Here is a 15854-nt window from a genome sequence, read left to right as displayed (position 1 = left end):
TCTGTAAATGTTTCCCACCCAGCTTCCCCTCACTCCTCGATGAAGATGGGTACCTTGCTTTCCCTAGCCTCCCCAAGGTCTGGGTCTCCTTCCTCCCCGCTGACGTCCAGCACTATGTTCCGATCACCTCCCCTTCATTCCTTCCCTCCCTCATCCTCATCTTTGGGCTCCTTCTCTCTGCTTCTCAGTCAGTGCCCTTTTCCCTCACATTTTCCCTTCCTCTGGCTCTGTCCCTCTGCTACCTGGAGGCCAAGGCGACATCCTTTCATGTGTCTTATGACTGTGACTCGAATGACAGAACAGAGGAAGAGGAAGCAGTTGTTGGTACTCCAGCATAAGCTTCAGTCTGTGCAGTCCACAGAACTATACTCATCTTACACCCCTCCCAGTGTAGAGTGTAAACATGTGCATAAACTTTACCACTGATTATCCTCAATGTAGTATGAGCTGCACATTTTCACACAGATAATATTTCAGTGCATGAGCAAAAAGTGTAAGCAACTTCCCTTTCATTGACATCCGTTGAGAGCGCCATACATTCTAAGTTGAAAGCAAAGTTATAGGATTCTTTTATAAATATCTGTAAACCTTACTAGGTCTTAAAAAAAGAACTTAGGATGCCATGGACATCACAGTAATTGATATGTATAAGTAGAGTTTCTATTAGTTCTTTGGTTAGAAAGCCAAGCTCGTTCTTGCATTTATGCATCTTTATTCCTTTACTCCTGACATTTGTAGTTCTAATCTCAGAAACTCCTTGTCTCTCTATTATTGTAGCATTTGGAGACCAGATGAATTTCAGGTAGTATTTTATTTTGTGTGGGTTTTTTTAAACTCTAAATCATAATTATGTGACAGAGACACTGTCAGATATTTTGTAAGGAAGATATCTTTTCTTTAACAAATGTGTATGGAAAATTAAACAAGGCTTTTTGAAAATTTAGAATCTATAGCCCTAAGATTGGGCCTCTTAGTGTTCTTAACATTAAATGTCTGGTTTGAAGATTTTTACCCATTTATAGGGCTACCTCTGCACTGTTAGACAGTCCGTGCTAATGTATGCAGTATGTTTTTGATTGTTTTGTAAAATGTGGTCTGGTGACTTAGTGTCTTAGTATCCTGTGGTTACTATCAATACATAGAGTAAGTCATGTAATTTAGAGCAAACCTAAAGACATATGTGAAGATAATGCTATGATTAGGCATTGAGAAGCCATGAATCTTAAAGGGTACCTGCGGATGTAAAAGATGGACATTTTAGAGAATTCAGTGTTGACCCAGGAATTGGAAGATAATCCTTAACAGATTATTGGCTTTGTCTAGTATTTACCTTCTGATAAAAAAGATACTCTGAGCTCCTTGCTAACTTTTCAGAAATACTTGAATACTTTTTTTTCTAAAAAAAAGAACATTTTGAACTCTCAGATTTGACACACTCTCATTTGAATATGATATGTATATGATCCTGCTGTCAATTAACATGTAAAGGTTAAACTATTTTCCTTTGGTATCAGAACCAATATTTTTCTTTCTTGCCATTCCTGTCATTGAGTCAGTCAGTAGTCGTTAGTATTTATGCTAGTTTTAAATTTACAAATTTATTCTTTTGGGATGTTAAATACTGAGACTTGTTCCACTATGAAAACTGATTCTTGTTTAAAGTATTTTATGAAAGAAAAGTGGCTATAGTTTAAAGAGTGTTTTTAAATGCCCACCATTGTAACATGAATGTAGCATAGTAAGCCAATTCCCTCCTCAACAAGGAAAGAAATCTATGTTAAAAACTGAATAATAGGGAACATTTGTCTCTGACATAAAGGGAAAGCCAAATTTTACATCATTTTACTTTGCCCTTATCACTAATGGATTTAGACATTTCAAATTAGAACTGGTTGAATTATGCCATTTTTACACTCTCAGATTTTTATTCCTAAGTTTAAAAAGAATACTCAAAAGCAGTGCATGTAAAGTAGGGACTGAGAAAGAGTGAAGCTTCCATTCTCCATTCCACCCTTGCAAAGGATCATTTCCATCATTTATACAACACTGTAGGTGAAGAAAGACCAGGTGGCTTAATGTTCTGCATCTTCTGAGGGCCACGCAATAAAGGTTGGTAATGCTAGTTCACCATTGAAGTTCAAATACAGCTTCTTTGCACCAGTGGTAGAGTTTCCACTAATACTTCTGTTTCTGGCCACTTGCTGTATGACCTTTCAGGCGAAGATGGAAGAAGAGGAAACACAGCTGGAGGAGGTGGATATTTTTTCTGCAAAGTTAAAACCTGGTGGCTGCTGCCTGCCATTGTTCTTGTGTGTGGGGTGATGCACTTTCAGGGTTTATTTGTCGGTTTTGCTTGTTGTGGCTTTAGGTTCTTAAAATTTTTATTACTATTAATGTCATAGACTATCCAACTCTGGTGCTTGCTGATTGATACACTTACGTTTATTTGCTTTTTCCCCCTGTGTGTGATTTAATTTCACAGAAAAATTCCTTGAGAGTAGAAGGGGATAATATTTATGTCAGACATAGCAATTTAATGTTGGAGGTTTGTATAATTTAAGAAAACAACTGTCCTGATGGCTGCCAGGCTGCTATGGATGGGAGGTCACTCACAGGCTGGCTGGCAACATTTTTCAAGCACAGCGCATGAAATGCATGGGGAAAATCCAACTCGGGAGTGCATGTTACCAGTCTGACTGTGTTCTTTTAAAGTGGCTTAGGTAGGAATATGTTAACTAGAAGTTCTCAAAGTGACAACTGGGAAAACAAGTTCTATTTCATCAGATGAATAGTTTTTATCCATTAACCTTGAAGTTCTATAAGTAAACTTATTCTCTCCTAAATGGGTTATCTCAGGGCATGGAATCTGAAGTAATGTGATCCCATCCTTAATATACTTTAACCAGAACAGATACTTGATCTGGCATTAAATCATTTTACTGTTTATCTATGTCCACAATAGTTTGGGGTGGGAATGAGGGTGGAGGTGGGTGGTGGCACTAAAATCCATGCAGTTAGGAATGTGGTTTAAAGTATTCCATGTGAAATATGCTAATGAATGGGATTGTTTTGATAAAGAAGAAAGAATAAATGAAAGACAAAAAAGAGGGGGGAAAAAGAAAACCTAGCCACCCAGTTAGGAATGTCAACTATATTCCCCGTGTCACACGAGAACTTTTCTTCTCCTTATTTAGGGGGCAGTACATGGCAATGTTTTTAGTGGTGAACTGCAATTCTCAATAATCCGACTAATCAATTTGGTTGCTTTTGGCAGCTTTGATAATTATTGGAAATGTATTTTTGCATAACTTACTAAAATGCTTTAAAGTATAATACATAACATTGCTTTGAACAAATACAAGAAATGTGCCTGATCTCAAGCCACAGTCATTTTTCCATGCCATGCAAAGATTTTTAGATTTTCATGAGTTTTTACAAATGGCTGTAGAAGCTCATAGATGAGCAACTATGCTTGTGCATGAATACGGAATACCTAATTTTTATCAGATGCATGACCTGTTCCTCTGGGAGTGGGATGAAAGCTGTAATCAACAGGTGCCCCCCATGATTTTTGAAATGTAAAAAAAATGTTTAAAGTTCAGTTAAAACCATTTCCTAAACAATAGTTAGTTTTAATTCCCACAAATACTAGTTTTCAGGGCGAATATAAAAAGTACCACAATACCATTCATCAGGGCCTACTTCAGTGAAAAATCAACCTGGTAATTACTCTTGCATTTTTGTCTGTATAAGGATCATTTGGTATGTGGGGCAGCTGGGCCTCACATTTGTGCTTAGCAACTACATGAAACCAGTATGAGGTTATTTTATGGAGATATCAAATACAAGCAGCCTATGGAAGCTGTTATTTTTATTCCTTAAGATTAAAAGCCACTGCTGGAATTTCCTGGAAAAAAGTCAGTCCTTGCCAACCCTACCACCCCCCCTTTTGTGGTAGATGATCTTGGACTGGCTTTCCCATGAGGCCAAATGTGCTTCTGAGTCCACCTTTCTCTATTTTTACTTGATTTAATATGTTCACAGAAGGTAACTTTAGTAGTAGCCCTAATCAGGAAGGTGAGTCTACAGGAACAAATTCATAGGCTGCATTCAAATCTAACTATTAGAAAGAAGAGTTATTAGCCATTTTGAGTATTAGTTCCATGACTTCCTTCTAATAATGTAAATAGTTATTCCTTAAAAAATTCTAAACAAAGAAGACATTAGAACACTTTAAGATGTGAATCATAAAAATTACATATTGGCTTTATGTTCAAATTTTGAGGAACTCATTAAGGTTATTCATAGGTGATAATATGGCTTTTGAGACTTGGCATTTTTCTTGCTTTAGTATGTTTTTTTAATCGTAAGTATGCTTTGTCTTATTTTTTGGTTTTATTTTTATTTTTGTCCTACTGGGTTTTTTTCCCTTTTGGATTTCCCCCCTTTATTACGTTACACATTGCTAGGACCTGGATAAGGCCCAGGAGGACATACTGAAACATCAGGCTAGCATTAGTGAACTCAAGCGCAATTTTATGGAATCCACACCTGAGCCGCGCCCTAATGAATGGGAAAAACGACGTATCACACCTCTATCCCTACAGATACAAGGGGTATGTCACTAGCTATTTGTTGGCTATATGTCTCCAGCTTTTCATTAAAATTCAGATTGCTAATCTCTTATGCTGATTCCCAGGAAGTTACAAAATGTTCCCAGGTGTGTGGTTTTTTAAAAAATGTAATTGCTAACAATTTTTTAAAATACTAAATATTTATTAACAATGTAATATGTGTTGACCTAGTTCTTAAGTAAATTGTATGAGTTTCAAAGTACTTTTGAAGTAGTTTCAGAATAACTATTTTACTCAGTTGCAATATGTTTTTATATAGGATGACTTAGAAACTAAGATTATATGATATTTAATAAGGTTTTCAGATATTGACTTCTGAAATAAGAAAGTTTGTTTAATAATTAAATAATTAATGTGGATCATTTTTAGAATGGTTTAAGGTAATTACTAAGAGGAAAATGAGTTAAAGTTAGCTTTGAAGACTGATGTGCCGAAGTGAAAACTTGCAAAATGTTGTATCATACAAGTTAATACTAAGACTTCCTCGTAATGAAATGTAGACCAGTGTTTTAAAAATGTTTTCAACCATAACATTCTTTTTTCTTTCCGTGATTACTTCTCCCCATCAATATCGTATTGCCTTTAGAATCTATTCCCAAAATACTTCTCCATTCATTCCCATCTGTATTTGTTCTTTTCTGATGCTCTCAAAATCTCTTATTATCAGCCAAGAACTTTCATGGGCTCTTTATCATACTTGAAGAGACAGTGATTATGCTATCTTTAATACACAATTTTAAAAATATATAAAGGTCTTTCCCTACAATTTCATCTTTCCCTTTTTTCTTATGCCCCTCACTTCTCCATAAGTTCATCATCCATTCTGATTTGAGTGTTGCCAGATTGTGCACATTTGATTTAGATAACCTCATGCTATTTTTATTAACCTTTTCATTAAAAACAGAACTGATAGTTGATTTAAATTTCTAAGTTTGTGACTGTGAAAGGAAAATAGCTCTTAAGAACAGATGAGCAAAGATAATTGCTGAACTGAAAAAACAACTTTTGAAAATACTAAGATTTAAAACACCATGGTATTGTAGGGTCTTATGAAGTATACAAGTTAAATTCTCATTTTTAGATTTTCTGAAGGTATTAGTGTTCGTATTTCAGCCATTGACTCTTGTGTTGTCTGGAGAAACAGTGTCTGGCATGCTAAGGTTTTGGCCTTACCGTATGTGCCCCTTCATCCAGTTTGTTCCGCTGACCCACACAATTGTTCTATGTTTGTGTTGTTGTCAATGTGATGTACTTGTCTTATTTGTTGATTATGTCTATTGTTTAAAACAATAGAGAAAAGGAGACCATCTTTTCAAGGATATTTTATCCATGACCGAGAAGCATCAGATGGCGTCAACACGGACAGTTGAAGAAAAAGCCCAGGCAGCAGACAAGGTGTTCACCTTGCATCCTTGGATCTACTCTTGCTTTTTCCTCTTTTCCTTTTATTTCTGTCCACAGCTATAAGTAATTCTTTTTTTTCTTATGTGTTAATCTAAATTTTTTGAAAATAATTTTTGAGCATTAAAAAAGTTAAATCTCCATGTAGAGAAAGAGGGTCATTAGGTGAGATGTTGCAGAAGTACTTTATTTGAAAATCCACATTTTGAAATGCAGACATATCAACTGATTTAATAAGTGACCCCAATTTGATATATGTGGCTGGCAGTTGGGAAACCATGCTTTCATGTGAAAATGCACTGTTTGTACAATGCTGTGTATACTGTGGTGGTGTTAAAATAACAAATTCTATGCAAGTTAGGTTAGTAGTTTAGTAATTATCTTTGGAAACCTTTTGAATTTTCATTTTTAAGATTTTCAATGGGGAAAAAAAGATTTTTTTGTGTATCATAGCAGCCCCTCAGACCTCTCTCTGTGCTTCTGCATACATGAATATCTGGCATAACTAAGAAGTTAGCTTTCTGTTGCTTTTACATTCTTATTCTTCTGTTTCTCCTGGTTTTGCTTAGCCAGCTGATCAGCCAGTTAATTGCTGGGGCTAGAGAGCTTAGAGTCTGTTGGAGACAGACAGGGACATGTAAAGGAGTAATTAGAAAATGTGGGTAAAGAAGTCGGTGTAGAAGGTGAAATAATTTTGTGTTCGAAGGTGATTGGGAAGGCGGATTTACCGTTGTGTCCAGGAAGAGTTGGCATTTCAACTGAGACCCTAATGATGAGAAGGAGGCAGATGTGAAGTTTTCCATGTATAGGGAAGAGCACATGAAACAGCCCAAGCAGGAACTAGTTTAAGGAACTGAAATACCAAATGATAAGAGCTTAGGAACAGTCGAGGAGGTCAGGCCCCAGATCCTGTCGGGTCTTAAAAACCATATTGACATTTTGGAATTTTATTACAGGAGTAGTGGGAAGCCACGGGGGAGCTTTAAACTGGGTCTGACGGAGATCGCTCTGCTGCTTGGTGAGGAATGGAATACAGGGGATCTGAAAGAGAGCAGGGATCAGTAGTAAGTGTTTTCCTTCCACAAAAGTCTGATTTTGTAAATCAGTAGAGAGTATTATTTATCAGAACATACAGTGGAATGGAGAAGGAGGCAAAATAAATGGAAGATGAAGTCTTGCTCTAAAGGAATTTGAGGTATAGTTAAGGTGAAATATTTCCAGAATATTGCAAATAAGAAAGCTAAACCAAGTGGCATATTTATATATTAAAATGTTAGCATGAAATCCAAAGCCAGTTAGACTCCGTGTAAAATGATGACATTAATATTACATGCTTTAAAACATTATGTATTTTTGACACTTTCACGCGCAGAAGCAAGTCAAATGGTAGATTTGTTCAATTTAAAGTAATGTCCTTGTATTTTTGCTGTAGGAGACTTTGGAATTTTGTTGAAGATGTTTACAGTTCATCATTTTTCTGGATGTCATGGTTTAGGAATGTACAATGTAAAATATGATGTTGTAGACATTACATTAAAAATATTTTATGTGAAGTTTAAACCTGGAATTTGCCCACTGTTAAGCTCCAAAATGGTTTATCTGCACTTGAAGTTACTGCTTTTTTCTTGTTCTTTTCCTCTCCAGCACATGCAGGAAAATATGTACTTATTTGACATACATATGATTTGTTACTGCAATCATCCTTCATCCATCCTCCCAACAAAGTTTAGTTTACCGCTTGCAATGTGTCTTTTTCCCCAGATAACAACGTATCACTGCTATTAGTTGAAAGTGTGTGAGTAGTTATGTCTACTGCAGTGTTTTGACTTTTAACAGGATATCTTACAAATTTTTGCCTTCGTTGCATCTTCATTTTGCAGAGTTTTTTATTATCTTTAAATTGTTATCCTTAATGAAATGTAAAATAAATAATTATGCATGAGTATAATTTGACCAAATTTTCCAGATTTCTGTAATATGGATTTCACAGATTTAAAAAACAGGAGTAGTTTCTTGCTTAAAAGTTAATGCATTGAACTTTCAAAATGGATTTAGTTTGAATATGAATAATTTTGAGAGTAGAGCAGAAAGTTGGAAACCAAATCATTTAGTCTTTAATAGATAACTGTGGTATATCTTTTTATGTATTGTGAGAATTATGACATACTTAACCCTTTGCAATCGCTTGCTTTTTTCATCAAGCTGCTACCGATGCTAACCGTGTCGAGTCACACTCGACATTCGAGTGCAAAAGGTTAAACTTGTATAATACAAGAGTCTCATGAGTTAGTACTGACTACATAGACTATAGTTTTGAAGTACTTTTGAAATATCTATTTTATTTAATAATTAAATGCATCACACTTATTTAAATTCCCCATGATCTCTTACTGGCAAGGAAGCCCTCTCCACCAACTCAATCCCTAGGGATGGTGTAACTACGGAGATTATAATGAAAATTAATTAATCCAGAAGCTTTCTTTTTCTCCTGAATATTGCAAATGCTTATGCACCTAGCCCTCCTCATCTCATTGTCCTTATTCCTCACTCCTCCTAGTGCACTGTCCCAAAAGGGGCATCCCTAAAATGTCATTCATTCATCCACCTAACCAATCATCCATCCGTCCACCCATCTTTAAGCTCTTATGAGCAGTGGGTGCTTCATGGTGACTCTTTGGACAGTCCTCAACTTTCCTGTTGTGCAGCTTAGGGACCATCACTTAAGGGCCAGAAATGTGAAGATTACATTTGTCTTAGTTTTTCAGGGACAGATGATTTTAACATTGCTCACTGAATTTTCACCCCTGAGTTTGTCTTCCTGTTTCGAATTCTTTTCTTTACCTGTTTCTTATTGGGGGAAAAAGGTACTATTTATTCCATGGCATTTTAGCATGTCTGAAGGAATTTCTGTGGGTTGCTATCAGATCACTTGTGAACAAAGTAATGTGGAAAGGGGAAGAGTTAGTAGGAGCTGGAATGGTTAGGGAAGGGCATGCACAAAATATTGGATATTAGGTGTACCTCAGACAGATGACGAAATTCAGAAGGGCATTGGAGGCAGGATAGGGTCACCAAGCTATGACACAGGAATAAGCATTTCAGGTGGAGGGGCTACTGAAGAGTTCCTTCTGTGCAGAAAGAGGCCTACTCTGAAGAGCTGCCTCAAGAATATACAAAACAGTGTTTGATGGGTGGGTAGGCCATGCTCAGTTTGTGATAAAAGTTTTAGTGACAAACCAAGGAGCTTTAGCTTGTTTTCAAAGGTTAGAACTATCACCGATTCTCAAGCAGGGTGGAAAGCTGGCATTCAGGCAAACCGCCACATGCACCTGCTGCAGAATCTTTGCTAATCCTCATCTTTCTTTCAAATTATGCTGTTCTGTGATTCTTGTATAACCTTTCCTTTTTTTCAATAGGTCACTGCTCTCTGTTCCAACTTATTGGTAACTCTTTGCTCTTCCTTTTCTGACCTCTCTAGAGCCTAGAAGAGGAGATAACATCAATTTTGTTTAGTGAAAAGGGCTTTTCTGATAGCATGAAAGCTACCTTCACCTCAGCCATCACTTGGACAGCAGAGGGCACTGGTGTGAACTATAATGCACCTTGTGAAACACTTTCTTCCTCGCCCTTCTCACAGTTGCCTGAGGTGCATTTTACTTTGTTTCCCCTGTTTTTACAAGCCACATGTGAGAGTGATTTTTATTTTTTAAATATCCAGGAACCCTTCCCTTCAGTGCTTTCATTGATGAAATTAATTCTTCCTGGGAAAAACATTCATGAAATAATGATTGAATTTGGATGTAAGGAAAGGATACAGATTGGATGTTGTCCTGCTTTTGGATGCCCCCTCTCCCCCAAACCTACCTAAATTCAGAGAATCATTTAAAACACTAAAGCCCAGATTTGGAGTTGTTATGTGGAGGGAAACCCTCAACCAAGGAAAGAAGCTAAGTATGTTTCCAGAATTAAAAATATTCAAAACCCAAGTGTCTTTCAGGCATCTTCTGATGGCTTATCGTTTAAAAACTGTTTACATGGAAAAATCTGAGATGCCTGCCATAGTCAATGAAATAATTGTTTTCATTTTTTTTAAAATGAACTTAAGGAATTCCCTGAACTTGGGCAGAACCCATCTGAACATTTGAAGTTAAGTAATAATAATAATAATGTACCGACATATAATAATAATGAACATTTAGGTACTGTACTACTTACTAGAGTAAATTCACTCCCAAGGAGTAAACGTCTGCAGGGGAGAAAGGGTGAGCATCTCAAATAACAAAGTTGGTTCATTTAGGTTTTCAAAGATGCTAGTAGGGGGGCTAAATTCTAAGAGAAAATACTTGGGATCATTGTTGACATCCACCCTAATGTCATGTACCCGGTTTGTTAATTTGTAATCTAATTTGGATGTTAATAGCCAATTTTGGAATAACATTTTTATATTATCTGAGATCAACAATAATTTTGCCAGTTAAAGCTGTGTTTTTAAATGAGCCAGCATGAAACAAAAGTTTCATCTTACTAATACTATATTCATTTAGGAGTCAGGGTTTCAGACAGGCTTCATAATCTGATTAAGACCAAGACTGTTTGTTGAATAGGTTTTATAATTTTAAAATTTATACTTTAAGATAATCAGTAAGCTTTGGTATAATTCCAGTTTTTTCCCCTGTCTTTTCAATTATACGAGTAGAGCTAATAGATAAAACTATAATAAAAGCACTTTATTTCTTTGGGAAGATGCTGGCTGTTTTGTGTTTTTGCTTTCTTGTGTAAGCTTTTTACCTGTCTTGTCTTTCATGTGACCTTGAGCAAAGGTTTTGTGGATGTTGATTCGTACTGTTCTGTCTTCGCAGTGTCAGATGTTTGTTTAGTGGGTGTTAAGGTAAAACTTTATTGATTTGTGTCCTCGGTTGCTTTTTGTTTCACAGAAACGCGCTCCCGAGTCCGAAGGGCCTTGCGTTGGAGCCAGTGATGCTGTTAAGGTTCTCCCCTTTCCATGTTAACACCATTGCCTGCCGCTTCTGACCCGTCACGTTTCCCCGCTTCCCTTTCAGTCAGCCATCATAACCATCACTGTTTTCCTCCATGACATGAACCTACCATCAGTTGATTTGGGTTTCCGTCATTTTTATTTATTCATATATTTTTGTTCTCCCTCATCCGCTTCTTTTTTGTGCAGAGTTCACATGAGACTCTGAATGTAGTGGAGGAGAAGAAACAGGCAGAGGTTGGGAAAGACGAAAGAGTAATCACAGAAGAAATGAACGGTAAAGAGCTATCACCCGGGAGTGGTCCTGGGGACATCCGTAAGGTGGAACCTCTGACACAGAAAGACTCCACCTCCCTGTCTTCTGAGAGCAGCAGCAGCAGTGAGAGCGAGGAGGAAGATGTGGGCGAGTACCAGCCCCACCACCGGGTGACTGAGGGCACCATAAAGGAAGAGCAGGAGGAGGATGAAGAAGAGGTGGAGGAAGAACCCAGCCAAGCATCCCAGGTAGTAGAGAGGGAGGCCGCAGTGCCAGAAGCCAGCCCAGGCAGACACGCAGGGGCCAGTGTAAGCACAGTAGAAACAGTGACCCAGGAGCATGTAGATGCCCCTAAGATACCTGCAGAGAAGAGTGTACACGAAGGCGCATTTAAGCAAGATGTGAGCGAAGACACAGAGGACGAGCAACATAAAGTTAACGGAGAGGTGTCTCATGTTGACATTGATGTTTTGCCACAAATTATTTGTTGTTCAGAGGTAAATGGGAGACTCAAGCGGGAGCTAAACTCTGGAGCTATTTCTCAGGTGGAGAACACCTGCTTTTCTTCTTCTCCTGTCCTCCCAACTCTCCCTCAGCTTTTTCAGCAAGATTCTGACTTTGATCTCATGGGAGGAAGGGGAAAGCACTGCTTTGTAGACTTTCTGCCAGCTTGGTCAAGGTTGCTAGCTCCTTTCCTGCAACTGAATCACCTGATCCAGTAAACTCTCCTACAACCCACATCATTTTTCCATTCTTGTTTCACATCTAAATTTTTCTTTGCATGTTTTAGATGTTTTCAACTTTTTGTCTTTGGTTGCACTGCTTCCTCATACTTAATGCCTTTTTTGTTGGTTTAATTAGAAAATTGTATATGCATTATTGGAAAATGGTCAGTGTGAGTGTGTGTGCTGCTGCTGTGACTGGCTTTGATTTTTTGGCTCATTGCCTCTTCAGCTTGAGAGTTTTAGAAATGGCAGCAGGCCCTGATTACCATGGTGCTCTGAATTCAACATCTGGCAGTGATTAAAACAATATTTCTTGAATACCACTGTGATTTCTGTTTAGATTCTGGGGATTGTATGGTTTGGTTAAATCCTATTCTTTCCTTTTAGGCAGCCAGAGGCTGTTTAATAGATTATAGTGCTCTTTTCATTCTGTCCTATCATCAATTCTGGATTATTTGCAAGCTGATCATATGGTCTGTGGATTATCTACAGGGTACTTCAGTCTTTTCTTTTTTCTCTTCAAGATAGAGAACTTACTTCACTCTTCTTGGATAAAGTCTTGGTCTCTAGGTGCAGTGTCTCTGAATTGGAAGTTAAAGTTTTGTTGAGGGAAGGCAAACTTCCAGGTGAATATGTCTTCATTCTAAGTTGAGCTGCCCACAGTGCAGGGATTGTCCACATTTTCTCTCTTTGATGAGCTGGAAAATCTTGAAGTGACTTTGTCTTGAAATAATTAAAAGGATTTTTATTATATCACTTTTAAACTTCCTGGTTCTCTTCAAAGAACACATTTGCAAGTCCTGAAGTGCTCTATTATTTTCCACACTTACCTTACATTACACTTGGTAGTATTTTGCTGGTAGTAGTTAGTCTGGCGTTGTATTAAACATACATGCTCAGCAGACCATGTTAATGGGCCGTGAACCTCCTTTAATGTTTTTAATGTTTAATTGTTCAAAGCATTAATATCATATTCGTGGACTAATCCTAGATATAGTATAACAGTTTAACTTAGCTAATAGAGAAGAAACACTGCAAGTTTTAGGCAAGTATAATTGGAAACAGTAAGACTTGAAGGTAATCTTTCTGAAAATGGAATCTCCTTGTCAATAGAGCAGAAAAGGCTTTTTGAAGAAAAGAGCAAATCTTAGCCTACCTAGATGGTGTGCCAGTTAAAGACAACAAGCCTTCATACAAATCATGTCGTTCTTTAAACTGCAGTAAAAATCGAGGCAGGTCACTTCACATAGTTCATTCTGTGTTTTCAAGTTTATCATTACTTACCCAAAGCTAAAGTTTATATATCACTGTATACCAGGCTTGACACGTAAGTAGTTTGGGGACCATCATAATCTGAAGCATATCATAATTTGAAGCATACCATAATTTATGAAGCCATTATGTTAATTTATTCTTATCATATATACATACATGTGTATATATGTATGTGATATTTGAAGGAAAGTGTTTTTCTTTTGTGTCTTTTTTCTTAGATTATTTGCTTTTACTCTTTTCTTTTGTGAATGAGTGTGTGTGTGGATATACATATTTCTTACAATTATTTTTGAAGGCTCCATTAAGTGCTTTACTACATTACCTCTAGAATTTATTTTCATCTTCCTTTCCACCTCAGCCGCCTGTGGTAAAGACAGAGATGGTAACAATTTCTGATGCCTCACAAAGGACAGAAATCTCCACCAAGGAAGTCCCTATTGTTCAAACGGAAACCAAGACCATCACATATGAGTCTCCACAGGTACGAAAGCTCTAGATTTGGACTGAGCTCTTTTTCACTTAGTCTGTTTATCTCTCCATCTGTCTTCTCCTAGTTTACATGTTTCTAACTTTGATGTACCTTTTTATATCTCCATTTCATAATTGTACTTCAACAACATAACTTGTTATGTTGCTTCTTAGATTGAGACAGAGAACTGTAATCAAATTGGTGACCCAGTAATTTCAGGGAGGAAGCATACACATGATTATTGAAGACAGGCAGTACCAATCTTGTTCATATTACTAGTATTATAAGCCATTTGTGGCTTAAAGTATCTAGGATTGTTTATGTATACTTGGGAAATGATCATCTTACAGAGTTTATGGGATATGATGTAATTTGTGCATTAGTAGGATTTAGGCATCCCTCCCCATGAAGACAGATCCAGACAACTCTTGCTTGCAAGTATACATACATGTGCACACACATTTGTGCTTCTCCTTCACGTGGGATTATTTTCTGAAGACATATGTCATTATTCTTACGTAAATGTGATAACTGTTCTAAACAAATGTATGTTTGATTTTAAGTATTCAGACATTGATTCTGTAAATATTTGAGATAATCATTAAGATATCTAATTTTAAGGGTAACAGAAAAAGGGAAAGTATCATTTCAAACGGAACTGTTTAGAAATTTGGACAACTATTTTCTTGACTGAGAAATTTAGTGTTCATAGTAGGATTGTGCCATGGTGAAAAATGGCAGGTTATTACCCTCTTGAAATATTTTTAAAGCATGTAATGTGAAGCATTCCTCAACATTATTTAGATATGCTGTCTTGAACGTGCATAGAGCCCACATGCACACAAACAGGTTTTTGATGCATGGGTGTGGTGGGAGAGCAGGTACCCGCCTGTTTCTATGGTGGTGAGTGCCCTTGTGAAGAGATACATTGCATGAACCAAATGTGAGAGAGATTTCCTCTTACCTTACAGTAAGAAGGGCTCTGGACCTTCCAGTTATTTCCTTATGTCAGGAAACAGGAGGCAAATATACTATATGGTGACCTTACACTAACATTTAGTTTATGATCTTAGTGTAAACTAAAACTATTAATTTGCTGTATTTAACCAGTAAACTCTAGAACTTTCTACCAGAAAAGTATCAAAGCAAACAAATGAAAACTTATTTAGTTATCTGCACAGGATTTATATTATATATATTATATATATGTATATATATAATATATATATATAATATAAATTTATATTGTATATATATATATTTAGATAAAATAGATATAGATATATAGAGAGAGAGTGCACATGCATGCATACTTATTGAAATATATATCTTCACATATGTACTCACAACACATAAACTGTTACAAGAAAAGTGTTGTTTAAAATTCTAAAGATAAGCATAATAACCAAATGATGTTAGGTTCTGTTGCTTAGTAATCTGAGAAAACGTTTTATCTATTTTTACCCACCTGTGCTTAAATAACAAACCAGCACTTCTGGTCACTGTGGCAACGTCTCTGCCTGGTTCTCTGGTTTCTTTTTCAATTTATACAAATGGATTTCAGTCAACTTCTCTCATGACCCCCATAGCTTTCAGGCCCAACTCCTATTTCCACTCTTCTTTTTTCTGTCTCTGTGTGTCTGGGGTTTGCTTCTTCCCGTGCATTTAGTCTTTGATTTTACTCTGTTTAAATGTCAGCCAATGCTGGTCAGTAAATTACCACTATAAACATGAAAAGGCTGACAGCATCTTCTGCCAACTACAAAGATTTTAAAAGATGCACATTTGATGGGAAGGGCATCTTCTATGACAACATAATGTAAGTTAAGCATTGCTTTGTATTTTTCCCCCAACTACCCAAAGATTGATGGCGGGGCTGCTGGTGACTCGGGCACATTACTGACTGCACAAACCATCACATCTGATTCCGTGTCGACAACCACTACCACACACATCACTAAGGTAAAGCAGTCCAGGGGAATCCCAGGGAGAGGACGGTACAATGTAAACAGGATCCTTTCTGAATTGTTTCTTGGTTCCTATACACACTTCAAAGTAATACATAGACAGTGCCAGTGGAATAAACATGCAGACATTT

At 36.9% G+C, this 15854-nt stretch overlaps 1 protein-coding gene across 9 annotated transcripts in view; it reads left to right on the top strand.

Annotated features, from left to right (window-relative positions):
* Positions 1 to 15854, top strand: part of EPB41L2 (erythrocyte membrane protein band 4.1 like 2) — a 199151-nt gene that overhangs the window by 154878 nt on the left and 28419 nt on the right. For 5 of the 9 annotated variants that reach the window (XM_079781290.1, XM_079781291.1, XM_079781293.1 and 2 more), the window contains exons 13-19: positions 2483 to 2545; positions 4470 to 4616; positions 5928 to 6029; positions 10970 to 11023; positions 11221 to 11784; positions 13646 to 13768; positions 15620 to 15718. In XM_079781290.1, the coding sequence (XP_079637416.1) occupies positions 2483 to 2545; positions 4470 to 4616; positions 5928 to 6029; positions 10970 to 11023; positions 11221 to 11784; positions 13646 to 13768; positions 15620 to 15718 (1152 nt within the window). Of the gene's footprint in view, positions 1 to 2217; positions 2254 to 2482; positions 2546 to 4469; positions 4617 to 5927; positions 6030 to 9513; positions 9682 to 10969; positions 11024 to 11220; positions 11785 to 13645; positions 13769 to 15619; positions 15719 to 15854 lie in introns of all 9 variants that reach the window. The other 4 variants (XM_079781298.1, XM_079781295.1, XM_079781296.1 and 1 more) reach the window with 4 other exon arrangements.

Source organism: Cnephaeus nilssonii (genome assembly GCF_951640355.1).
Source record: "Cnephaeus nilssonii genome assembly, chromosome: 9".
Classification (NCBI taxonomy): domain Eukaryota; kingdom Metazoa; phylum Chordata; class Mammalia; order Chiroptera; family Vespertilionidae; genus Cnephaeus; species Cnephaeus nilssonii.
The sequence above is the reverse complement of the archived record's forward strand: the minus strand, read 5'-3'. Positions and strand labels throughout refer to the sequence as shown.